We start from the raw sequence: 27,114 nt of genomic DNA, 5'->3' as shown, positions 1-27,114 counted from the left end.
AATGTATCTGTCCATAAAACCGAGACGGATAAAAATAAAAACAATTTTACTGACCACATACACAAATTGTTTTACAACGAAAAATGTGACAGCACACTTTAAACTATGAGCAACACGATCGGTGCCACGCGTGGAGCAGGGTCTGTATACCTTTCCGGAGAGAGTGTCGATCACACATGGCGCTTTCCCCACCAAATACTAAATATTATATCAGATGCTCCGGAATGGTACTTCTGTTTCTACTTCTGCCAACGAATTGATTATACTGGCATGGGTTTGGTGCACATACCATCCCTCTACTAATTTTATTTTTAATCTTCTTCATCTTTGTCATCGAGGCTAGAAAGGCTTTGACTGACGGTGCTGATTCAACCCTAGGTCAAATAACGTTCAAATATCGTATGGTTCTTTGGAAGAATACGGTTTGCGATAATAACAGTATGTCGATGGTAACTGGAAGCATTTGTCATGCACATTTTTGACAGCTATTTTGGTGGAAGGAAGCGACCTCCCTTTGGCATGGAGACTTTGTTGTTTCTATGTTGTTTATAAGGGTTATTCTGGCTTCTTTCTTCTATGTTCTATGTGTGTCCTTTTAAGGTATTGGAACATCATACTACTAACGCTTCAGTGGTTATGATGTTTGTTGGATACATAACGAATTCCTCTTCTTTTGGGCCATCTCGAGTCTTTTAATTTCTGTATTACATTATAGATCCCATCCTGGAATTGAGTATTCCACAATTAGCCGTATTAGGATTTTGTAGGCATTCTCGTTTACTGAAGTTGCCCAATTGTTATAAATTTCTTTTTAGGAAACGAATTGTTCGATTTGCCTTGTTATTTATATAATTTATTTATACATTATAGATCATTCCCTCTGAGTTCTGATGTAAATGTGCAGTTTTGTGCATATTGCACTTCTGACTGATTCAAGAATATGACCATGTAAGCTCTATGAAGTTGCAAAGCCTTGAATCTTTGTCTGATGCCGTGTATTGTGAGGTAAGCTATTGTATCGACTGCACTGATTAATCGGATAGTAGATGTACCGAATGTAATCCCATCGGTATATCGTAATGTAAAACAGAAACAGTGAAGGCCCAAGTACTGAGGCTTGTATTACGCCAGACTCTATTGTAGAGTACATCAATCTGTGATGTGCTTTCTCCCTCCACAACTACTGCTTGCTTCGAATTATAGAACAGAACAGAACAGAACATATTTTATTTCCAATTAAGGGCCCACAAGGGGCATACAGAGCATACATGAATAAGGAAAAAGAATATTAATTTGATAGATACATAGATACAAACATTATTTTACATACAGTAACAATACAATTACTAACTCATATTCACTTTAATAAATTTACCAACAGCATTAAGGACCTGATTGTCTTCACAGTTTAATAAATAAATAAATTTATGCTGATTATCCAGTATAGAAAAATTTGGAATTCTTTGGCAAACAAGAAGTCAGAAGGCTTGCAATCCACTGATTGACTTTTCCTTCGATAGTGTCCCCGTTTATGTATTAGGTCTTCAATACGGAGCCTTGCCAAGTTGGTGCACACCGAACTGCAAGCTTTAAGGGTCCCAAAATTTTTACATGCGATCTAGTCCAAATAATTATGACGTCTAGGAAGGCGTCCCAGAAAAAAAATAAAAATAGCCTTGCCAAACGTCATAATTATTTGGACTACATGCGATCATGTAAATCTATTGATCATTTTAATTATGAATTTATCTAACAGGGGCGTATCCAGCCATTTTAAAAAAGGGTGGTCTCCATGATCTGTGCCAAGATTGACTATGATCATCAGACTCGGTTTTTGGTTTGCATTTATAAACCCCTGTGTATTATTATTTTGTTAGACTGACGAGGAAACAATGGAAAGTTTTCGTAATGTCGCGCACCGAATTCCTGTAAACACGTGATCACATTCTTAGCTGTTCTATAATAATTACCCACTTCCGTTAATATGTATAAAAGTTAAATTCAATTTTTGTTATTCTATATTATTTTATGTTGGTAGCTTAATTTAAAGTCAGAAATATTTTATGGTTTAATTTTTACTATGTCTTGTTAAATCAAATATCAAACTATCATTATAACTAAACGTTTTCCGTATTTATTATTTTGCCTCGGGAGGAATTTATAAACGGAAGTGGAAAAGCGGATGTTGTGACTAATGAGTCCGGAAGCGAATTATTCACCAAAAGTTGAATTATTACAAACATTCTGAAACAGGTTGGTAGGAATTCACGTCGAACATAAGACTTTGCGTTTCGCATCAATAGAAAAGAATATCTTTACCAAATAGTTAAAGCGATTGTATACTATTTTATCCTGATAGCTGCACTGTGTCTGTGTAGCAAAGCATTTCATTTTCAACCATTTGTCTGGACGGCTAGAAAAAATTCAGTCTATTATGATTTTTACTAGTATAAAAGTGTTAATACATATTTATAAAATGAGCATTCCTAATTTCGATCTTTTCTATATATAAGAGTCATATAATACAAGAACACGACAACATTCAAATATTTACTCTTTCAGACCCATACAAACCACTAAAGACTCATACAAGTACTCATTCTACCCTAGAACGGAAGCAAGTTAACTTGTACCAACGGAAACTTGTACCATGTTAACTCATACCAAAAAAGTTAACTCGTACCACTTCAAACTCGTACCATCAACAATATATTAAAAATTACGAATATTTTATGGTATTTTTTTGTAAACTTAATAAAACTAATGTTGAATTACTTGAATTTTATACTGGTATCCAATAGACAGGGAACATTAGCTACAAATTGGTCATTGAACTATAAATCAGTGTTCCAGCTAGCATGAAATGGAGGGGCGCCGCGCCCTGCCCCCGAAATTTTGCGCCCCTCTGCCCTTCTGATGCGCCCCTCTGTGCCCTTTTGAAAAAAACTTTAAAAAACGATCTTTTTTCCTCATATCGTCGCCATTTTGTTGAGTTCTTTATACACACACTTCATTAAGACAACATATTAAAATTGTTGACACTTGTTACCTGTATATAATCACCTATTTGATTAGGGTCAATTACTTTATCAGGTGAAATTTACGACCCTGTCTACTCCCTTTGCCCTGAAGCACCAAACATCCAAGTAAAATGAATTGATTTTTTAACACCTGACGATGCAAAATAGAATTTATAAAATAAATGTGAACGATGTTCATTTCTATTGTATTTGTTATTTATAAAATAACGTTCATTAAAAAAGAATCATTCTAATAGTATATTGTAAATAGTCAACACGCAAAATGCTGACGAAAAAAAGAAAAATTGACCAACTCGAAAATGACAAGAAGAAAATATCGACTTGCCAGTCTATTACCTCTTTTTACAAGAATAATGACCATCAAAAGTAAAAAAATAATTTAATTCTTTACTTTTATGAAAAATTTAGAAGAAGAAAGGTTTCTATCAGATATCGCAACTGTTCTTCTATTGTAATTTCCGCCGATTACGGAGCACTCGAAAGTCCGATTTTTATAATTTTTCTTGGAATTGAAATCCGTTTCGACCAACTTTTTTATTGATATTATTAAATACGCTCAACAGGAAATATAGGGAGATGCTTTTTGAATTGATAATAAACTTTCAAAGTTGAATTAATTTATTATTGTGCCGATTACGGAGCTCTTGAAAGTCCGATTTTTGTATCAATTTTCTTATTGAAATCCGTTTTGATAAACTTATTGATATTATTAGATACGCTCAACATGAACTATACTGAGATGTTTGTTGAATTGATAATAAACTTTCAAAGTTGAATTAACAAACTTAGTTGTTGAATTAATCTATTTCTCAAGATCGAAATATTAAAAGACAATTGTCTCATTGGCACTCTTATTTAAATTCACAACCAAACCTACACAATTTTCAATGTAAAGTTTACCCCACTCTCCCTATCTTCTTTCAGTAATGATGGAAATGAGACCACTGAAATTGTAATTGAGACCCCTGAAATTGTAATTGAGACAGCCAAAACTCCTATACAACCACAAATACAAGCATATGAAGCAACTCAAGAAAATCCTAACCCTAGCTCTTGTGTCATCAGCAGAACTTACAGATCCTTCCGTACCTAGTCTGCTAGAGCTATTTCATTCACCTTGTCATAAGGATAAAAACCTATTATCTATGGACCCTCTTGTTGCAAAACTATTCAGTGTTGCAATAATACAACCTCTCAGTACAGCAGAGGTGGAGAGAATATTCTCTCAGGTCAAACTGATAAAGACAAGTCACAGGGCAAACTTGAAAACACAGACATTAACAAAAATATTAACTGTAAAATTAAACTGTGATGAAACTAAATTTGAAAAAATTCTTGATCAATGTATGACAACCTTCTTCAAAAAGAAAAACAGAAGACTTGTCAATGTTGTATAATATTTATTTGCATTTGAACTCTTCTTTGAAAAAATCTGTAGTTCTGAAAGAGAAATGAATATACATGTAGTAATGACTATTAGTGCTCTCAGTTTGATTTTAACTTATATGTTCTAAATAAATGTTTTTTAAACTTGTATTGATAGTATAGAGTATTTAACTTAACTACATGCTTGCTAAAAATATGTCATTATGCGGTAATATAAAGTATTTGATTTTTTTCAGTGAGAACGCGCTAAAGTGCCCTTTTTTAAAAACGCGCCCCTCTATTTTCAAATCCTAGCTGGAACACTGTAAATAATATACATTTTATAGGCTCGAGATGTAATGAGGGAAAGTAAATTATATACATCATTAAACACCATTTAAATAAGTTGGTACGAGTAAGCAGTGGTACGAGTATGCATTGGTATGAGTTTTTGTAAAGTGGTACGAGTTGACGTTGGTAAGAGTTTACAATGGTACGGGATAACTATAATTCCCTAGAACAATCTTGCAATGGAACCTTCTCCCAGTAGCTGCAGTTCAATGTACTACTCTTGAAAGCTTCCGAGAACAGATTCCAATATCTGTTCTCAATAAACATCTAAACATTTAAATAAATTCCACAATGTATACAGTTTTAACCAAAATGTATAGTACAAAAACAGAAGAAAAAGAAGTTATGTTGAAATGTTTATTTTTGTTTTATTCAAATTTATATCCCACGCATGCGCAGCATAGTAAAATTAGTGCCCGGCACGTTATCATCAGTATGTTGATGGAGTGCTGAATTATAAAGAAGAAGAAAATGTAGGGTCATAATTGTAGTTGAAACAAATATATTTCAGGTACCGTCCTCATTAAGATTGAGGGGGGGGAAAGGAGGGGTGCTGATCCCAAAATCCCAGAATTAAAAATCCTGAGGTCCCAAAATTTGAAAAAAAGAATTCCTGAATCCCGAGAGGGTCAATCCCGAAACCCCGAGCTTAAAAACACTAATCCCAGAGTCCTGATAAAGGTCCTATTCCCCCTCAAGGTTGGCAAGGGCAGTAGACTCATACTCCTAGCTGCAAAACTATACATTGTAGCTCTAATATATATCATTTCCTGGAAAGTACAATGTACCAATACCAGCTTTAACTAGTAGGGAGAGAGGGCGCCTATTGATGACATTGGAGAACTGTTTTGACGTTCTCAACTGACTTGGCGCACACTACGTGTATGCCTTTTTCGAAATGGTTCCAATGATGAAGAAATTGCTCAGTTTTACAGTTTGTTGTTTCAGTTGCCTTTAAGTTATTTTTTACTGAGTAAGTAAAAAATATAACTATATTTGTATATTTGGGCTTTCAAAGTCTACAAAGCATGATTCTTTTGGTTTTGCTTATAACCAAAATTTCGTCAGGTTTGATAGCTGGGACCAAACCCTCAACCACTTTGATTAGAAATACCAGTCTTTTGAACTGATGGTTTTCAAGTTCTTTCTTTGGATTCTTTCTAGTTGGTTGATGTTGTTGTACATGTGTTTGTATAAGCATGATAAGGGTTCCATTCAATTGCACAATTTTCCATCATAGATCTAGCTAATGAAATGTATGCTGTTTTCATTAGAGAAAAAAAAGAAGGTAGGTGTGGTATGAATGCCAATGAGAAAACTCTCCACAAGAGACCAAAATGACTCAGAAATTCACAACTATAGGTCACTGTATGTACAGCCTTCTACAACTAGCAAATACCATACCGCATAATCAGCTATAACTGCCTATGAAAGGCCCCGAAATGACAATGTTAAACAATTCAAATGAGAAAACTAACGGCCTTATTTAAATAAAAAATGAACCAAAAATAAATATGTAACACATACATTGACATAAACAAACAACAACCACTGAATTACAGGCTCCTGTTGGGCAGAATTTTAAAATTGCGCCTTTGAAAGCCCAGTGTAGAATTTTCTTATTTTATTTGAAATGTGGGTGGTTCATTTCAGATCTGCCAATATCTGTAGTTCCAGGTAAGGGTTATGTTGTAGTATGAGTCCAACTAGGGTACAATGTATAGAATTTTTGGCTTTTGTTCTTAATGCTCAGGATGTAACATTTCTAAGCGTTGTAGCGCATGCCCTCGTTATTGGCCCATGTTTCTAGGTTAACTAGATCTAGTTGTAAAAGAGTGTGGTCCCATCGTGTTTTAATATTTCTGTTTAGCAGACAATCATCAGCAAAAATATATATTTTTATATAATTAGTAGTGTTGTCAAATCGTACACTTTTGCCTAACCGGTTACTCGGATAATCGTTCGACCGATTAACCGGTTAACCGGTAGTTTGAGTTGGTGCTGGAAAGCCTTATCAATAGTACCCTACACATGTGGTATGAGTGTCAATTTGACATCCTTTCACAAAAGTCATAAATTTACGCTTTTAGAATTGTAGTTTGTCCTCTTTCTTATAAGGCTTGTGTGTGAGGATTCCTGTCGAAGTTTGACTTTTAATAATCAACTACACCGTATCAACTATAGCGTTTGTACCAACTTCAGATTGAAACTAAAAAAACCTTCTTGATCTCGTAGGATTGGATATGTCTGAAACTGAGTACTCTCTTCTTTTAACTTGTTGACTCTGAAAATAATGTGGAGTGTTTCAATTAAAATGATTAACTATAAAAAAAGAAGATGATTGCCAATGAGACAATTCTCCACAAAGAGATTGAAATGACACAGAAATTCACAACTATTATATGTCACCGTTTCTTTACTTTGTTTGCATGTTACTCGTACTACTAGTATCACATATACATTGAGTACATTCACATTGGTTTGCATTATACATTTTTTTGGTTAGCATTTCGTTTAAAAATTAAAGTAAGACTAAGCCTTGCGAGACGGAGGTTGTACAATAAGATGTAGGTTTACACCCTATTGGATCAGAAACGAGTAATGAAGAAAATCGTAAAATTTAATCGCATTTATTTACTGATTTAGAGTTACTGTTAAAAAAACAAATATACTAATTATGTTTCTTCAAGATCCTGCCCCGAGCTGAGAGACAAGTTCTAATTAATTAATAAATTTTATGTGTATAGGACTAACAGTAGTAATCAATTTACTGGACAATTGATCTCTCAAATTTATTACCAAGACGACAATTTTTAAATAAAACCTAACTATTTAATGATTTCAATACAATTTTACATAAAATCTGTCAAAATTGAAAAAAGTCCAGTTAACCGGTTAACGATTTTGGTATTCGGTATTCGGACGTTTGACCGATTAACCGGTTAACCGGTTAACCGTTGACAACACTAATAATTAGATAAAATCCTTCAATGACTGCTTAATCGTGCTGATAGCAATTAATTAAGAATTATAATTACTAGGTAAATTAATGCTGAGTGTCTTTGTTCTCACTGAATGGTACATTGTAAATAATCATAGACTGTCTATTGAGAGCAAAAATCGAAATAGAAATATTCCTGTAACATGAAGACATAAACATGTTCTTGTCATTTGCATTCAATGCTGGATATGACATGTATAATAGGACCACTAATTAGTCTAAATGATTTTCGTTTCATCAAATGTTCTAGTGTCACACCATTACTCTTAGATTCTGATTGAATACAGTGAAATAAAACCAAGATGATTGATACAGTTTGCATTTCTGTAAATATTGACAATGCAATTTCCCATGGGAACTATTTACCGCTAAAACTGTACCACTTTGACTAGGAGTCTATAAAACTTTGAAAAAAAATCTTCTCATAGAATTGAAAGTTCATATGCACTACAATTTTTTTCAAAGGTCAAAATATAGGATTGTGCAGCATATTTTCAATGTTTTTATGTCCTTAAATTCTCATACTTTAAACTAACCCTTACTAAACTACCCCTACCTTAAACATGTTAAATGAAAGGTTACCACAGATTTCAATATAAACAATAGGCATATGTATATTTTCTGGTAATATTCCTAAGTTACAATGTATGACTCTGTGAGATGGAACACACAAAGCATAACTGGGACACAGTATGTAAACAAAATAAATTTTCTATGAATATTCAAGATCTCCCCAAAAGATGTGTTGTTTGAGAAAAAGTTGTATTTACAAAGTGCAACCTTCAGGCTCCCCTAGATGTTTTTTGCATTTGACTAATCACTAATGTTTACATAATATAATCTTTTTCAGAATAAAGACACAATGGCATTGAATGCCCCACAAATGGGGACACTTCAAGTCCGTTGGGATCCAAAGAATTTGGAAATCAAAACAAAGTCTGTAGAAAAAACTCTAGAACCCTTAGTTACACAGGTAATTGTCTTTTAGGAACATTTGAGACTTTTGTACATTCAAAAATGTAATAAAACATAAACTATTGGTACATTTGTAGTTGAATCTACCATATTTAAATTGTAATTTTATTTAGTGCCTAGTGTATGTAGTGGCAACCATGTTATGCTGATTTTTCAAAATCCTCAAATTTCTGTTACAAAAAATGGCAATGCATGCTGATTAAATACAAACAGTTTACTTTATTTAAGGTTGTCAACTTAGGGGTATTAAATTCATAATTGTTAATTTTACAACTCTGCTTAGAAACTTTTCAACAAATTACAGTAAAGATTGTTAACCAGGCTTCATACTGATGTTTTTACTTGTGTTACTATTGATGTTATAGAATTCTTTGTAAATATCTCATAAATTTCAGGTTACAACACTCGTTAATCAGAAATCCCCATCTAATAAAAAGAAAGGAAGGTCAAAGAAAGCTCATGTCTTGAGTGCTGCTGTACAGAAGGCAACAGAAAACTTTATCATTGCTGGAGAAACAATTGCCAATGAAAATCCAGACATCAGAAATGATATGCTGGATGCTGTAGATGAAGTCAAGAAAACAGGTATATTTTTTGTCTTGAATTTATAGTTCCTGAAAATAAAAATACCTTGATCCAGACATTACATCTTCCTTGTTTCAACCTGATGGTTCAAAGGCTTTCACAATTGTAAATCATTGTCAATTTCTTATTTAAATCAAAGAAATAAAAAAAAAATGGAAGCAAAAAATGAAGTGAGCTTATTCTGATTCGTCAACTTGTTAATGTTATTTAATTGATATATAAAAATGAGGAGATGGGATATGTTTGCCAATGAGACAACTATCCACCAAAGTTCAAAAGAACTGGTTGTAAGTAATTATAGGCAACTGTATGGCCTAAAAAATAAAGAAACCATACTATATTATCATATAGTCTGTTATAAAATGCTGTTACATTAAAAAAAATGAGACAGTTCAGTTAAGGAACTGACAGCCTAGTCTATAACAAACACATTTGACAAAACAATACCCAAAAAAACAAATATCACAGAAACATACCAACAACAACATTTGAATTACAAGCTCCTAACCTAGCACATACAGAATGTGATGGGGTTAACCTAGTTTGCTGGTGTCATTCTCTCCTATGACATTTTTTGCTAAGCTTCATAAAATTAAAAGGCTTTATGAGTACCCATGAGTGACATCTATGCTGTGTGAGTTTGAGCTTCCAACTGAAATTTAGTAGAAACAACTGAAGATTGTTATTTTTTACAGGTGATGCAATGACAGAGGCATCACAAGACTTTGCTGCTGATCCTTGTTCTCTAGCTAAAAGAGGTGCGATGGTTCGTGCTGCACGTGCATTACTGTCTGCTGTCACACGACTGATGATTTTGGCAGATATGGTTGATGTACATTTACTATTGAAGACTTTAAATCTGGTAAACATTCTATTTGATACATCTCATTGTATGACCATGTTACAGATCCAAAAAGACAATTAAAGTAATAGTTTTAAAATATTTTCTTTATTGAAAAAAAAAGAGTAATTAGCTTTTTTAAAGAGCTTTCTAAGAATTACTAAATCTAATGTAATTTTTTTCAAACTTGTTTTATTATAAAACCAATCAAGGTTCTTTAATAGCACCTTTGATGCCAGTTTAACAAGGGATGATAGAGTGAAAACAAGTACCCCAACCTGTTACTTTGGTTAAAAAGTGTTGTCAAATGTTCATACATTTACTCTTTATAAAGAAGCCTGATAGTCTTTTGAAAGATCATATGGTTGACAATTGTGGAAACATGGGAGACAGATTATTGCATGAGTAAGGTTAAAAGTAAGAATATGTTTTTTTCAGGTTGAGGGTGACCTAGACAGAGTATTAAATGCCACAAGCCAGCAGGATCTAATGGCAACATTTAAAGACTTAGGAGACAGTATAATGGATCTGACAAATAAAGCAGCACACAGACAAAATGTAAGTTGAGTCAGATCATGGATAATAAATTCAATAAATTAATAACATAATATGGTTGACTATTGAAGAAAAAAAAAGAGTTATGCCCTTTGTAAATATAAAATATGTGCAACACTAGGGAACTCAGTTCTTTTATTTAAAATAAGTTTCCTTGCACTCAAATAAAAAACTTATTTCTGGTCAGAAAATTGTAGGACATTGCATTAGATATCATTAAAATGTGTAACCATTTGAACAGAAAGACAATGCTTTCTTTAATTATTTGCGTTAACAACAAAATTTATTTACTGCATTGGCAAAAGTACCACTGACTGTACAGTCCATAGTCTTTTCATACTTGGTGGAATACATTATATTCAAGTAGAATTTTTATTATACTCTTCATACTCAAAGGATATATATGTCCTGCTTGCTTGAAATATACCTACAATAAAAGATGATTAAAAAGAGATAAAGAATGGTTTATGAAAATAATGAGATTTGGTAAGACTGCCAATGAGACAACTATATACAAGAATTCAAATAAAGTGGATGTTAGCATTTATAAGCAACTGTGCCACCATAAATTCAGCATAACTTTATGGTCTAAATTAATTGTTTTAGAAATCCAGACATAGATACTTATTCATTGTACCCTCTTTTTCTTCTCCTTGACAAATGCATAATTTCAGAAGTTTGCACTAGTAATTAATATATATTTCTACATTTTGTTATAGGATTTGAAGGATCCAAGAAGAAAGGAAGATATGGCCGCTGCTCGAGCTTTATTGAAGAAAAATAGCATGATGTTATTAACTGCATCTAAGGTACAACCTTATGAATTTATGTTGCAGCTTAATATCACAAAATATTATCAAGAGTAATTGAATGTTCACTTGTGAAAAGAAAAAACTGCACTGTGATATAGAAATTTCGGATTAACAAAGTCAATACACTGTCTCAAAATATAAGATTTAATCAAGTGAGGCTTAATAACCAGTGGAATCTGAGTTTTGCCAAGCATTCTATCCTGTTTCAAGTACAAAAAAATTTGGGTGCTAAATTTCCACAAACCTTAATTGATGAAATAGATGATCTTTATTGATGAAATAGATAAAATTCAAATGAAAGACATCATCCATGTCACAAATTACTGATAGTTTTTAACTCTCTTAATTTTTAGTGGAAGAAGACGTCAAGTCTTCTGAAGACTTAAGGGGCCGACCCTTGGCATTGAGTCTCTGTATGCCGCATTCATTTCGTATATTACAATTTCAAAACAACTTAGATTCCTGACACCGATTTTTACACATGATCAGGCATCTGAATCATTTAATTTGTAAATTATGATTGTAAAACAATCACTATCGTAAATATGACCCTTTTATTTATGTAAATTATTAGATTTCATCTCATCCACATGAACGTTATTTGTTTACTTGTAACAGGATGTTTTAACTGTAGATATGCGTGAATTTGGTATCGGGACAACTCGCCCTGTTTACAAGTTCGCCCTTGAAGTTACGAATTTGCAATCCTGCAGACAAGAAGATTTTATTTTTATATAAATAAAAAGGATATATAAAGTGTTGTCTTTATTCATGGTTTTCCTTTGTCATGTGAATTAGATGCCCTTCGTAACATACATGTGAACCTCCCGGCGGGAGAACAAAACTCCCGTTTTCAGGGGTCTCCTCCCGTCCTCCCGTTTAGGAGAAAAAACTCCTGTGTATGAAATATTTCATGAATGAAAATTTTCAGACGCCATATTTAATAATTTCTTACTACTGTACGGGTGTAATTGACACCTGTGTTAAATTTTACCTGAACATCAAAGAAGATGTATAATTATATGGCTTCACTTGACAGCTTGGGTGTCAAACATACTGGTAATCAACGATGTTTACCTCCGACTAACTGCCGTTGTGTTATCAAAACGATGTGTCATTGGAATATTGAAATACTTTTTTGTTACTTCCCTTTGTTTTAGCCTGTTTTCAGTTATTTTGCTTTTAAAAATGTAAATTGTAAAAAGACTATAAATGATTCACATTTTAATCAAATAATCATAAAATGATGTTAATTAAATGAATTTAAATGATTTTGGACAAATAAAAAAAATTAAAATTATAAATTATTTTAGCAATCTAGACCTCCTTTCAAGGATTACATTGAAGTTTATATGATAAATTTGTTTCTTATTTTTTTTAAGTCAACATTTAATATGTGCAACTAAACTACTAAAAGGTTAATGATAAAAAAAATAAACTACTAAAAGGTCTAGTAGTCATAGTAGTCAGATTAATTCCTAGTAAAATGTTGAAATTTAAATGTGTAAATGTTAGTTTATATTAATTCTTATTGTGTAAGCTAAGAAATATCAAGACATTTTACACAGTTTTTAAGTCTTTTTAAGCTTTCTACAAATATGACTTTCATAATGCTTAAAATCCATGCAGTACTAGTGTTAGTGTATGTTATTTTTTTAATTAATTTACGATGTTGCAAATATACATGTGGAGCTTATTTCTTTCTTATTTGTCTAAACATTTACAAATGATAAGGAGATGGAGACATGAACAAAAATATATACAGATAAGATATATAAATATAATGATTCATTTGCAAGCAGTGAACAATCATTTGTCAAAAACAAAACAAAACAAGAAACAGATTCTTCTTATTATTTTATTTTATTCAAATAGAGAGGCAATAAGGGAACTATAAACATTACAATTTGATGGAAATTTGAAGAAAAAACACAATTTATACATCATTTGGTTACATTTACGACAAAATTTATGTCGATAAAAAAACATGATGTTTTGACCATTCAGTACTTAATAGATGCATAGTTCTTGGGGAAAAGTTTTATCAAATAATATGAATATAAATGACTTTTTTTGTGCTCATTTTTTACAGTGGGTTGTAATGATCTTCCAGTTAGGTTACCCTCATTTGGAGTGTTGTTCCCAACCTGTTAAAGGTCCATCTTTGTGCATTATTCAAAATTGGAAGTTTCAACGGCAGCAGTCCTTTTGCGCCAATTACTGTTTTTCAGGGGTATCATTTGAGCCAATTTTTATTTTCAAAATGTATCAATTGCGCCAATATTCGGAACTCATTTGCGCCAATTTACCTGTACATATATCTATCATAAATATTAATGATTACTATATATATGTATTCTTATTTTTGCCCGAAAAGGTATCACATGTTAGGAGATATTTCACCATAAAGACGAGTTTCTGAAGAGAATTAAATGACTTAAGCAGCATTAGACAGTCAATTTACAGAGAGAGAATAAAATTTAATGCTTAACAAAGATATGCCAATATAGAAAATAGAAGTTTTTGCTCTTTATGTTTTAGCCACAAATGTTGATGACACAGAGCTTTGTTCCTACCATGCGTATGGGCTTTATTATTATTATGAACTATTATTAACTATTTTATGTGGATTTCATCCTTCAATGTTTGTGTTTTTGGACAAAAAAAAGAAGTTTAAAGCTACTACAAACATTAAATTGGGAAGTACCCATGCAGTAGCAGTAATAAAAACATTTGTTTCAGAAAAAGAAAAATGTGCCGTGTTACAATGCCGGTTCCAAGTCCGAATAAAGAAGTAAGGAAGGAATTTTCTTTTAACTGGCGCAATCGTATGTTTTATTTTTGGCGCAAATGAAACCATCTAATTTTAAAACATGTGGCGCAAACGTAGCATTTGAGAAAATAAGTTGTGGCGCAAAAGGACGCATTTTTGGCGCAAACGGATCTCTCCCGTTTCAACAAGCATCTAATATTCTTAATCTGGAAAATAAACCCTGGTCTGCTAGCTTCATGTATATTTTTTCTACCGATTTAATATATAACTAGAATCATGCAAACAGACTTAAGGAAAAGACATGTAAGTTCATCATACAAATATGACACTTTTTCTAGACAATCCAGATCTTGCAAAATACGTCGCTAAAAATTGTAACCTTTAAAATTGTTGTTGTGCAGTAAAAACCCATATGGGAACTTTCAAAAGTTGGCGGGTATGTAACAAGTCTTACTATTTTTATGCTCCATTTATGGGCAATATGTTTTCTAGTCTGTCCGTCCGTCCTGCTTCTGGTTATAAAGTTTATGGTCGAGGTAGTTTTTGATGAAGTTGAAATCCAATCAACTTGAAACTTAGTACACATGTGTTCCTCTTGATATGATCTTCTTAATTTTACTGCCAAATTAAAGATTTTACATAATTTTCATAGTCAACTGAACATAGAAAGAGATTGTACGGATGGGAAATCCATGTACTTATTACCTTTTCTTGTTTGAAGAAAAAAATACATTTTAACAATAATGGAACAAAGCAGCCTGGGTAAGTGGGGCTGCTTTTATGGTAATTCAAGTTACTTTTTATTCACCTTCTTCCACTTCAGAGCTATCAGCTCTTTGATTTAAAGAGTTGTTCGAAATGGATTAAATCTTATTACAAAGTCATATCATTTTAAATCTCAGTGAACCAATTTTTCCAAAAAAAAACTAAGTTTTGACTACCTTTATCAAAGAATTGTATATTTTTATTGTAGACTACAGATTCTGTTATCATAGACAAATTATCTTTTTAACTCTCCATGAGTTTAGTTATAACATCATTTCTTGATTGTCTTCTAGGCTTATGTGAGACATCCAGAATTAGCCTCAGCCAGAGCTAATCGTGACTATGCTTACCAACAAGTGAGGAGTGCCATCAGTACAATCTCTGGTGTAGCCCAAGCCTCTGGACAATCTGATGCTCATCCTTATGAAGGAGCTGGAGAGTTGGCATCAGCTCTGGATGAATTAATGGTAAGATTATACTTGGAAATTATTTGAAATTTCTTAAAAGTTTCACCAGTTCAAGTTAAGACAGTTACAGCACATCAACAAAATCTAAATCAATGATTTAGAAATCTTGCTCTCCAGGAAACAAATTTAATGCTTCACAAAAATGATCTGTGATTCAGGGTGTCTATCTCACTGTTATTGTTTTATTTGGATGTTTTTCGATTTTCAGTTGGATTTCAATTTTGCATACATTAAAATTTAAAAAACAGACTAAACATTAAAAAAGTTAAATGAAATCTGGATGATTCAAATTTGAATCCACAAAACAGAGTTTTTTTTTTTCTTTTCTCTAAGGTAACAAATTTAATTCTGCAACGAAACTTGGATTGAGATTACTCATTCAAAAGGTATTTAAACTAACAAATTTGTATCTTATCATCATCACATAGATATTTATTTTTGATTCACTTTTAAACATTTTGAATACTTCCAATTCACACTTAAAGTTATTGTTATTATTTTTAATTCAGCAAAAGATCATCATGAATCCATTATCCTACAATGAAATCAGAACGAGGCCATCGTTAGAAGAAAGACTTGAGAGTATAATCAGTGGTGCTGCTTTAATGGCCGACTCATCCTGTACAAGAGATGATCGTAGAGAAAGGATCGTACAGGAATGTAACGCTGTCAGACAAGCTCTTCAAGATTTACTGACAGAGTATATGAATAATGTAAGTTGTTACTGTAGATGGTGATGATCATCAAGAACTATTTATATTAAACAAAAAAAGTATGACAATACAACTGAATGAAGGACAAAAAAATAATAGCAGGTTGATTAATTAAAAAATTTCGATTTTATTTACAAGTATCTGAATCGGATTATAGACTTCTGTTAGTTCAGTATTTCCTATTTTTTTATCGCCTCAATCTTTTGTACATACACATGAAACTTTTTTTTTGACTTATAAATACAGTAGCAATAGAAAAAGAAAATTTGAAAAAAATTGAAATTAAGATTTGAATTGAAATAAGACCTTTATCAGATATTCTAATTTCTTGTTTGGGAAGTAATGAAGAAAATAATTATATGGAGATCTTGTACTATGCCCTGTTAATTGCTGGAAATTGAAAATCTGTAAAATGACCTCAGTAATTTAGAATTTTCTCAGACAACTTCAGACCACAGAAAAAGTAATCTAATGATTCTATTAATTCTAACTATTCATAAGATTTACATAAAAGTCATTATGTAATGGATATTTTAGCCAACTAGTACTATTATCACATTGTTTCCTACAATTGCGATCTTTTTGTGTGTGAACAGTTATTGATCTTGTGTTTAAACACAATGTCTTTGTGACTATTTTTCATGTGTTAAAACAATATCTTCGTGACTATTTTTCATGTGTTAAAACAATGTCTTTGTGGCTATTTTTCATTTGTTTAATAATTTATTTGTAAATATTTTTATTTTTTAAACAATGTCTTCGTGAATATTTTTCATGTGTTTAAACAATGTTTTTGTGACTATTTTTCATGTGTTTAATAATGTATTAGTGACTTTTCTTGTGTTTAAACAATGTGTGACTATTTTTATGAGACAGTGTACAAAGCCACATCCAGGTTCACCATTTTGGAGAGACGTACATATCGATCCGTATCTTCAAGGATTTCGTCCATATCATGTAATAAAAAGCATGAGTTTCTTGTTCAGAAATTTACACATTGCATATTTGTATTATTTAGATTTATTTCCAGTCGGAAGAAATATATATTTTGTAAATGGAACATACCAGTTTATGTTGTAAGAATTAATACTTGAAATGCATGTGTAACTAACAGTGAAGTATTCAGCAGGAGTTGATATTTTGTATACAGTTTACTTTTGTTGTTTCTTTCTTATTTGAATTTTTGTTTGTTTAAGTTTTTGATTTATAACCTTGCTGCCATGATATCGTTTTCCAGACATAAAACAAGAGATTGACATTTTTTAAGATGTTTAAACCTATAAATAGAATGTTCTACAAATTCCTTTTTTGATCCTTTGAATGTTATGTGTAGATATATTTTTACTAACAGCACAGCCATGATGAAACTATGTTTGACACACTCTAGAGATGTTGCTGTAGAAAAAATGATTTATAGAGCTTATTGTAATTTTAATTTATTAAGTATTAAGTTTTAAAAGATTTAGAATAATAACAAAAACTTCTAACTTAGATAGAAAGTAATAAATCAACAAACATTTATAAACTATATACTGTCAGACTTTTTACACAGGAAAATCATATAAGAATTAAAAAATCAGGTGTTGAGTTTTTATTCATACACAAACATCAAACACTGATTCATGCTAAAAAATGGAACATGAATTTATTTTATTTTACAAAAGCATTATTAAATGATAGAATAGTTGACTAGAAAATCATACTTTTTGCTGTTATTATTTATTCAAAAAAGCAATTATTTGCTTAGGCAAAGTTTTGTATTCGTTCATTACTGCTACATAATTTTGTGGCAAGCATTTAAGCTTTGCTGGATATTTGTCTTATTTGCAATCATACCACATCTATTTTTATACTAATTAAAACAGGAATGAAATAATGAATTGATTTTATAAAATTCAAGAAAAATATCAATTAATGTCAAAATAAAATTTTGAAAATATACTAAATGGAATTTATTCTTGTAGGCTGGTAACTCAGAACCAAGTGAGGGATTAGAAAGAGCTATTGAAAACATGCAGAAAAAGACAAAAGATCTGAGAAGACAGGTTTGTATATATTGTCTGTTTTCAGTCTTCTTTCTTCACTCCTTCTTAATTCACTGATATTTCCAGAAATCTATAAACTGTGCTTGGATGATGTATGTGCAGTATACTGTCAACCAACTTATTTTTGCGGATATATTATTTCAGGTTTAGCCCTTTCTAGCCCATTTTGTGTGATTTAATTTCGCGATTCTCAAATTTACTTGTTGTAGTTTAGTAAGAAAGAAAAAAACAAGCTTTGCATCTTCATGAAAATAAATCGCTCACAAATTTGAGTTGGTTTACAGTATATATGACAAGTTGGAACATCATAGGACCTTTCTGAGATAGCATAAAAAACACAGTTTAACAAATATTATATATGCCCAGTATGCCCAAAATTCCTTCAGTTTGAAGATATATATTTTGCAAATTTTATTGAATGGAAAGCTCATTTTGAATTTTATTATCAAAGTTCTAGTAATTGACTGAGATGATGTTGTGGAAGCTTTATTTGATAATTATCTATTAACGTTTCCTCATACTACATATTGTTGTCAAAGAAATACAATACAAAGACAAGTCATGTAGCTATAGCAATTGGGTGAAATCATGAAAAAACTTAAAGAATATACTTTATTGTCCCATGGTCAGGCAATACAATTGGAAAATTTTGTGTATAGCATCTATAAATAAACTGCTGACAAAACTTGTTCTGGTAGATAATTAAGTACTTTAGTCAATCTTATTTAAAAAATTATACTTGCTGCATTTTAGTTGAGGAAAGCAGTAGTGGACCATGTATCCGACTCATTTTTAGAGACCAATGTACCATTGTTAGTCCTGATAGAAGCTGCAAAGGCAGGGGATGAGAAAGGAGTAGAGGAATATGCCCAGGTGTTTGCTGAACATGCTAATAAACTTGTTGAGGTAATGACACATCTGTTTTTTTATAAAGTAATTATACACCTTTTTTATGTAAAAATTGCAAATACTTCAATATTATTTGTATTTTTACTTTTTGACTGATTTATCAAAGGATTGTATATTGTTTTGAAATTGTTTACTTGCTTAAGAAATATTTTAATCTTCATTTTGTGTATGCCATTAAATATCATTGTACTGAATTTTCATGTTTAGTGCAACATCAACAAGCAGACACAATATTTTCTATTAGAATTTTGGTAAGCCTTTGGGCCCAGGGCAAAAAGTTTTGTTTTTGGAGCGTCTGGTTAATTGGTTAGACATATGTTAGATGAGGGAACCTCTGTTTAAAAACTGATTGAGTTATCTAAATTTCCATTATTTCATTTCCGTGTTACCTCAGAATAAGTTATTTCGGTACAACACTTTACATATTTCACTAATAAGAATATAATAAAAGAATTATTAGCTTTAAGTTTAGTGTGAATTATAATTGATTTTTGACAGCAGATTTAATACTTTAATTGAATCGATGTTTAACAGGTAGCCAACTTAGCCTGTTCAATGTCCAGTAATGAGGATGGTGTTAAAATGGTCAGACTTGCTGCTGCAGAATTAGAAAATCTTTGTCCACAGGTATGGAATATATTTTACTGTTTTTGATACCTTACTGTACTGTTAATATGCATAAATAAGATGAAAAACGAAATACTTAAACAATGTTTCAAAAGAAATCTAAGGTTCTACCATTCATTAGGTTTTATTTCAATGTTAAAGAATTTAAATTTTAACTCTGCATTAACTTGGCTTTAAAACTTGATAGTCTTGCAAATGTTGAACAGGGAAATGTTTTTGTAGAAATAATTTCTCATTATACTTCAGGTTATAAATGCTGCTAGAGTACTGGCTGCTCGTCCACGATCTAAAGTGGCACAGGAAAATATGGATGTCTTCAAAGATGCATGGGAAAGAGAAGTGCGTCTGCTCACAGATGCTGTGGATGATATTACAACTATTGATGATTTCTTAGCTGTCTCTGGTAATATTTTACATAAATTGAAATTATAAGTTATTATTTGAAATGGCTTACTGTGGATTCATTTATTTACGTTATTACCAATTTTCGTGGAAAGCGGAAAACTCGCCTTTTCATGGATATGTGATTTCATTGTTTTGCTGAAGTCTGCATACAACCTAATAGAAATGCGTAATTCGTTGAACATTTAAATTCTTGGTTCGTCTCTACCAACGAAAACCATGAAAATTGGTATCCAACTAATAATGATTCCTCAGTATATTGATTAACATGAAGTCCTACGGACATGCAATTTGGAAAAATTGTTCATGCTTAAAAATTATTTTCAATTTACAATGGTTACTTTTTCTTATCCAAAGTAAGCATGAAATATAAATTGGATAATCGTAGTCCATTACCATTTTGATCTTTAAGTCACTAAACATTTTACAAAAAAGTAAACACTTTCAGAGTCAGTGTTAAGCTGTCTGAAACTAGAAAATTGAATATGTATCCTTATACAGACCGACACAAAATTTTCATTGCTTCTTTCAACCATCTTTTTAATGTCACCAAATGATTTCATAACTTTAATGGATATTGAAAACATCTGACTTTCAAAGATTTCATCAAAATCCTCTCTATTTTCATTCGTTGGTAACAATTTAAAACTTTTTTTTACAGAAAGTCACATTTTGGAAGATGTAAATAAATGTGTGGTTGCATTACAAGAGATGGACCCTGACAATCTAGATCGTACTGCTGGTGCTATCCGAGGTCGTTCATCACGAGTCTGTAATGTTGTTAGTGCTGAGATGGACAATTATGAACCTGGTCTGTACACAGACAGAGTTATGGAGGCTGTTGTCATGCTCAGAGATCAAGGTAACATTCTTAGGCCTTTATGATTTTACTATTTTTAACCTTAAAACATATAGGTGGGGTGTTTATTGTTTAGGGAAAAACTATCAAACATTTATTTTTCTAAAGTTCAATATGTCATAAACAGTTTCGGAGAAAATCGTGTGAATTGTTCAAGACAGTTGATTGTTGCTTTCAGATATTTTTTTTCAAATATTCTTAAATTTTCCATTTACATTTTGAACTTTAAACTTTCAGTTATGCCAAACTTTGCTGAGAAAGTAGAGATAGCAGTGGATGCACTGAGTTGTAATCCACCAAGAGAGATTGATGAGAATGAATTTATTGATGCTAGTCGTCTGGTATATGATGGAGTTAGAGAAATCAGACAGGCAGTTCTAATCAACAGGGTTTGTATATACTAGTTTTAAAAATTGATTATTGCTTCAACTTGTGAATATTCAGTAAATAATTAAATATTAAGTCAATTTAAAGACTTTTTTTTTTATGGACAGATGACAAGCCACTTTGAATACAGAATTATAATATTGTAAATGTTGAATGCTATTAAGAATGGGGGCCCCAATTTAAGATGACAATAATCTAGATAAGGATAATTTAAATGGATACCAGAGTGTTGTACCAATATATAGGATCTTGGTACTTGTTTCTTTAAAAGTTGCATGTTCTTGACACCTATTTTATATTTATAGAGTCCAGAAGAAATAGACACAGACACAGAGTATGATATTGAAGATGAATATGACACACACATGAGTAAATGTAAGTCTCTTCAATAAATATGACACACATTAGTAAATATTAATTATGACAAATGTGGGTTACAAATGAATAAATGTGGGATACATGCATATGAATGTAACACACACATGAGATCAATAATAGGAATATGACACACATGAATAAAAATTATTTGAAACTATAACAAAGAATGACTTAATTTAGGATGCATTGAATAAGATACATACATAAAAAAAAAAAAAAAGTCAATTACACTAAAAAAAGTATATGGGAAAACAATGTTTTCATAAGAAAACATGTGAAAAATTAGCTTGAAAGAAAATGATCTAGTTTAAAACAAAACTCATGGCTAGGTTTGCAGATTAAATTGATCAGATTTGTAAAATTGCATGTCAAAATGGAACTTTGAGGTGAAAACTTGATTTGTATGCAAAAGTGCTAACAGTTATGATAACAAATTTCCTCCTTTTGTTTTTTAGCAAGTTACACAACAGAACAAGATTACTCAGGACAAAAGAGTGAGAGATGGATTATGGCTCATCTACCTGCAGAAGAAAAGGAAGTTATCCAACAACATGTCCAAGAATTCCGTACTGCCAAACGTGAATTGGACCAGGAAATAAGGAAATGGGATGACAGCGGAAATGACATCATTGTCCTCGCCAAACAGATGTGTATGATTATGATGGAAATGACAGATTTTACAAGGTTTGCTTTGAAGAATAAATGTTAATTATTGCGTTTAATTATATAATGTGACTTATAAGCTAATCGATGAAGGAATTAAATTCTACTCAAATAATTTTTTAATTGAAAAAGAATATATTGAAGAAATACAGACATAACATTATAAAACATCATAACTTAAAAGGTTGACAGACACTCTAAAGTTAATAAAAACACTACATTGACAAGAAACCCACTATAGACTTTTAAAAAATACATTACAAATTTAATTTTGATTTTGTATGATTTTCCAGAGGACGAGGTCCATTGAAGAGTACTATGGATGTCATCAATGCAGCAAAGAAAATCTCAGAAGCTGGAACAAAACTTGATAAATTATCAAGAACTATACTTGATATGGTAGGTATCAGAAGCTTTCATTATTGGATTTATTTCATGCACATTGGATATTTAAAATTTGTTAAATCCACTAAATAGGATGAGCTAACAATATAAACTTTATCAATATATTATATTTATCTTAATTTTGACTGAAAATGTGAAAAAAATATTCATACTTTCTAGGTTCAATGTTTATTATAAATGATGTCAAGGATATCTGGGATGCAAATTGTTTCTGTGAAAAGTTATCATTGGTAGATAGAAAACACAAGTGTTGATGAAGAAGCATTCTTATTAATTATTATCTTCCTGCAATAAGTGTAGACATATCACATAAATAAAAGTACTCTATAATCCTGAATATACAGTAGTAGTTAAGAGAAATTTACTTTAAATATTTTTGTTCTTCATTTCAGTGTCCAGATTCTGCCTCCAAGAAAGATTTAGAAGCTTACTTACAGAGAATAGCCCTGTACTGCCATCAGTTGAATATCACCAGTAAAGTCAAGGCTGATGTTACCAGTGCTAGTGGGGAACTTATTGTATCAGGGGTAATTAACTTCAGTTACTTTACAACTACACACACTGTGACGTACAATCATATACCTATAGTATAAAGTAGGGTGTATATAACCTATATATAGCTAACTGTGGAATTTGCCCCCAAAATCTTAGATTATTTTGCAATTTTACCCATGTTATTCATTATGGGCTTTAGAAAAGCATATTTGGGGACTTTTGGTAGGGATACTAGTGAAATAAACTAGAGAAGAGTTGTAATTCTACTTAAATTTTTAAAACGCAAGTTTTCATTCAATTTTGAAATGACTGGATCAATGAAATGTTGCGATTTAATCTCCCTCCACTTAATGTTTATTTTTTAGTTTAATATGTCTATATGTCATACTCAGCTTAATTATTTCATTGATTTGTATAATTTGTGTATAAATGTTATATTATGCTGTATATTATCTATTGGATATTTATATTGTGTAAATCCAATAAGCTGTATTTGCTTACGGAAATAAAGTATTATTATTAATTGACTTTGTCAAATTGTCATTAAAATTGACTAAACTGCAGCTGAAGCTTTTTCTTAATAAAACATTAGCAACCTGAGCAAATTTGTGATGCATCGTATTTCTGAATTTTACTCATAAGTGGTCTGATAGTTATATTGGAAGTCAACATCACACTATTACATTTAAAAGAAGAACCCTTTACTATTTCTTTTTTATTTCAAATTAATAACTGTTTTATTCATGTTTGAAATCTTTTGTTTACAGTTAGACAGTGCTACATCTTTAATCCAAGCAGCCAAGAACTTGATGAATACAGTGGTATTAACAGTGAAAGCTGCCTATGTTGCTTCTACTAAGGTAAACAATACAATCTATAAATAAATAAGATGCAGGATTCTTGTATAATATTCATCCTAAATATTCATGAGATATTTAGACACCAACCATCCAATTAATTCTGAATATTAATGTGATAATAAAAAAAATGGAATTAAAACACATTCTGCAGTTTGAATATTCATGAGATATTTTGTGTTGCAAATTAAAGCACCAACAGTCAACCAACAAATTAATCCTGGTCTCTTGTGGAGAGTTTTTAAATTCTCAATCGTACCACATCATTTTTGATAACACAAAAAAAAACAAGCAAACACTCCTGCATTGGACTTTCTATTACATTTGTGATTTAGGGGATATTATTTAAGAATTGAATGCTTCTTTTTGTAAATTTATTGGGGTGTAAAAGCCTTGACCGAAGTACATTTTGTATGAAGCGCTTCATTCTAATAATGGACGCACGGTCAACGCTTTTACAACCCTATAAAGTTACAAAAAGAAGCATTCAATACTTTTAATTACATTTTTTTAGCTAGGATCATAAAAACACAATTTCTATCAAGTTTTTGTTTAATTCACCTATGCACTTTATTGTGGGACCTCGTGTCATCATGAATGATAAGTTTTATTGAGTGATGCAATTGCTGACAGAATAACATGTGATGTGAAGTTAGCCAATCAGAATAGCATATTATAATGAAACATGCATCTAATGTAATTATTTATACATATTTGTTTTCTTTCTATTACAGTACAAGTTGCCTGGACAAAGGGTAGGTTTATTTATATCTGTCTATGTTAAAATATTTTTATTCAGAGTTGTATTGAACCTTAAGTTTTGAAGACGCAAAATCCCTAAGAAAGATTCTTTCTAAATATTATTAGTAACATGAAATACGTTTTGTCTTCCATGAATGTCATGACCTGATCCTGGTGTTGATGACAAATACTTTTGTTTCTTATCTAAAAAATTTAGACAGATTTAAGTCAGTCTGAATTTTCAGAAAACAAATTGTGTTTTTAGGCTAATACAACTTTTAGTTGTGTCCTTTGTTATGGAAGATTATCTATTTTCAGATGAAAAAACTTCAATTCCTGTGTTTTGAAGCCGTAGTTTACCAATTGTTACCTTATAGTAAACAATTAACAAAGAAGCATAAAAATTGAGCATGTGTATAACATGTACAACCAGATAATACTCATAATAGTCTATATATTTATGAGAAGGGTCACACTTTAGGTTACTTGCATACAGAAAATATTCTGGGGAATTGCTTCCTGGAAGCAATCAATTAAAAAAAAGTAAACTTCTTCTAAATGTGAACAAATAAGGGAATTTTCTTCCATAAAAAGTATATGCACACAAGTTCTATAATGAAAACTATCCATTTATTTACAAAAAACATATGCATAATTTTTTTTTTATTTGAGGTTTCATATAACTTATCTTTGTTAATTACAGAATGTTGTAATGTGGAAAATGAAAGCTCCTGAAAAGAAACCATTAGTAAGGAAAGAAGATGCTAAAGACCTTAGATCTCAGATCAAAAAGAGTGCCATTAAAAAGAATATAGAACCAGTGAAAGCACTTAGTGAATTCCAGGAAATAGATACTAGTAGTTTCTGTTGAGAAAATGGTTTTATCTTTACAGATATTGTTTATGGACTACACAAAATTTAATAATGTTCTTTATTGACATGACAAGAAAATATGTGGTTGTCCTTGAAAGGCACCAAACACAGGTGTATGTTGATATATGTTCTTAGTCTTGTAACTGTTAAAAATAAGACCCCAAATTGGAATAAATAAATTTCATATTTATTACATATGTAGGAGAAATTATTAGCAGTCAAAATATTGGGTACCTTTTACGAATTGAGGGAGAGGAGATAGAATTAATAGAAGGTGCTATTTTTCATTCAAACCTTTCACATTATTTAAGGACCACAATAAGTCATTTCAAGGATTTGTTATTTAAAATATACATAGTTTACTTGGAAGATCTTTTTTATAACACAGACTTTTATATACATTTTGAGGAGGAATTCTATATTATGGTTGTGATGTAAAATAGTAAAAATGGCATAGGAAAGAATTCATTCACATGTTTAAAATGTTGAAAATGATGCAGAGTTTGAAACTAAATGAGGATTGATGTAGACAAATATAATTTAAGGGTTTCAAATTCGAAGTATTTGAACTGCAATAGAACTTGATTTATTTATAAACATGAAGACAAGTCAGCATTAAATCATACTTTCAAAAATTATGTAACACATATTTAACCCATATTGGTATCAATGTCATACAATTATCAGTTCTGTAAAATCAACCATCTACATCCTTGTTTGATCATCAATGGGGATTTATCATTTTTGTAACAGAATCTCATGTAGTTGTCTGTTAATTTACATGCATGTAGTTTAACTGTGTTGTGGAACTAAACACATATCGTTTTATTGTGCTACTTAAACTTTTATTAACTTCTAATTATTTTTACTAGATTTTTATTGATCACGAGAAGACGAACATAAATGTTCCTTAATAAATAATGTAATAAAACTAAATTTTAAAGTTAAAATGTATTAATACCATTTATGATAACACTTATTTAATAAACAAATTATTGGTCTTTACAGAGTTATGTCCCCTTATATCTAGTTACGTTTTTCATTTAGATTTCTCTCAATATATTTTTCATAGTTTTATTAGTTGTATAATTAAAAAATCAAAATCTGTATTTTGCTAAGCTTTAAGAAAAGGTAGAGGGCGAAAGACACAAGTATTTCATTTTTGATAGAACATTAGTCTTGCTATTTTATGTACAATAGAATTATTATTTCATAAACTTTGAGATGCT

At 31.0% G+C, this 27,114-nt stretch overlaps 1 protein-coding gene across 1 annotated transcript; it reads left to right on the top strand.

Moving 5' to 3' along the window:
• Window positions 1-2,164: 2,164 nt before the first annotated feature.
• LOC134716070 (catenin alpha-2-like) lies at window positions 2,165-26,482 on the top strand. Its single transcript, XM_063578808.1, has 21 exons — window positions 2,165-2,253; window positions 8,609-8,731; window positions 9,129-9,318; window positions 10,014-10,180; window positions 10,598-10,717; window positions 11,434-11,523; window positions 15,358-15,531; window positions 16,041-16,244; window positions 18,209-18,289; window positions 19,043-19,195; window positions 19,733-19,825; window positions 20,072-20,228; window positions 20,889-21,089; window positions 21,324-21,475; window positions 21,779-21,848; window positions 22,307-22,535; window positions 22,808-22,913; window positions 23,312-23,446; window positions 24,182-24,274; window positions 25,006-25,026; window positions 25,716-26,482. Exons 2-21 carry the CDS (start codon window positions 8,621-8,623, stop codon window positions 25,881-25,883), a joined length of 2,715 nt encoding a protein of 904 aa, XP_063434878.1. The 5' UTR covers window positions 2,165-2,253; window positions 8,609-8,620; the 3' UTR covers window positions 25,884-26,482.
• Window positions 26,483-27,114: the final 632 nt, after the last annotated feature.

Source organism: Mytilus trossulus, chromosome 4 (genome assembly GCF_036588685.1).
Source record: "Mytilus trossulus isolate FHL-02 chromosome 4, PNRI_Mtr1.1.1.hap1, whole genome shotgun sequence".
Lineage (NCBI taxonomy): Eukaryota > Metazoa > Mollusca > Bivalvia > Mytilida > Mytilidae > Mytilus > Mytilus trossulus.
Note: the sequence above shows the minus strand (reverse complement) of the source record. Positions and strands in the feature narration are given on the sequence as shown.

Coding starts and splice junctions, on each gene's coding strand:
- LOC134716070 (XM_063578808.1), top strand. CDS start 8,621: ATGGCATTGAATGCCCCACAAATGGGGACACTTCAAGTCCGTTGGGAT. Junction 10,718..11,433: donor AAGCAGCACACAGACAAAAT/GTAAGTTGAGTC, acceptor ATTTTGTTATAG/GATTTGAAGGATCCAAGAAG. Junction 16,245..18,208: donor TGACAGAGTATATGAATAAT/GTAAGTTGTTAC, acceptor TTATTCTTGTAG/GCTGGTAACTCAGAACCAAG.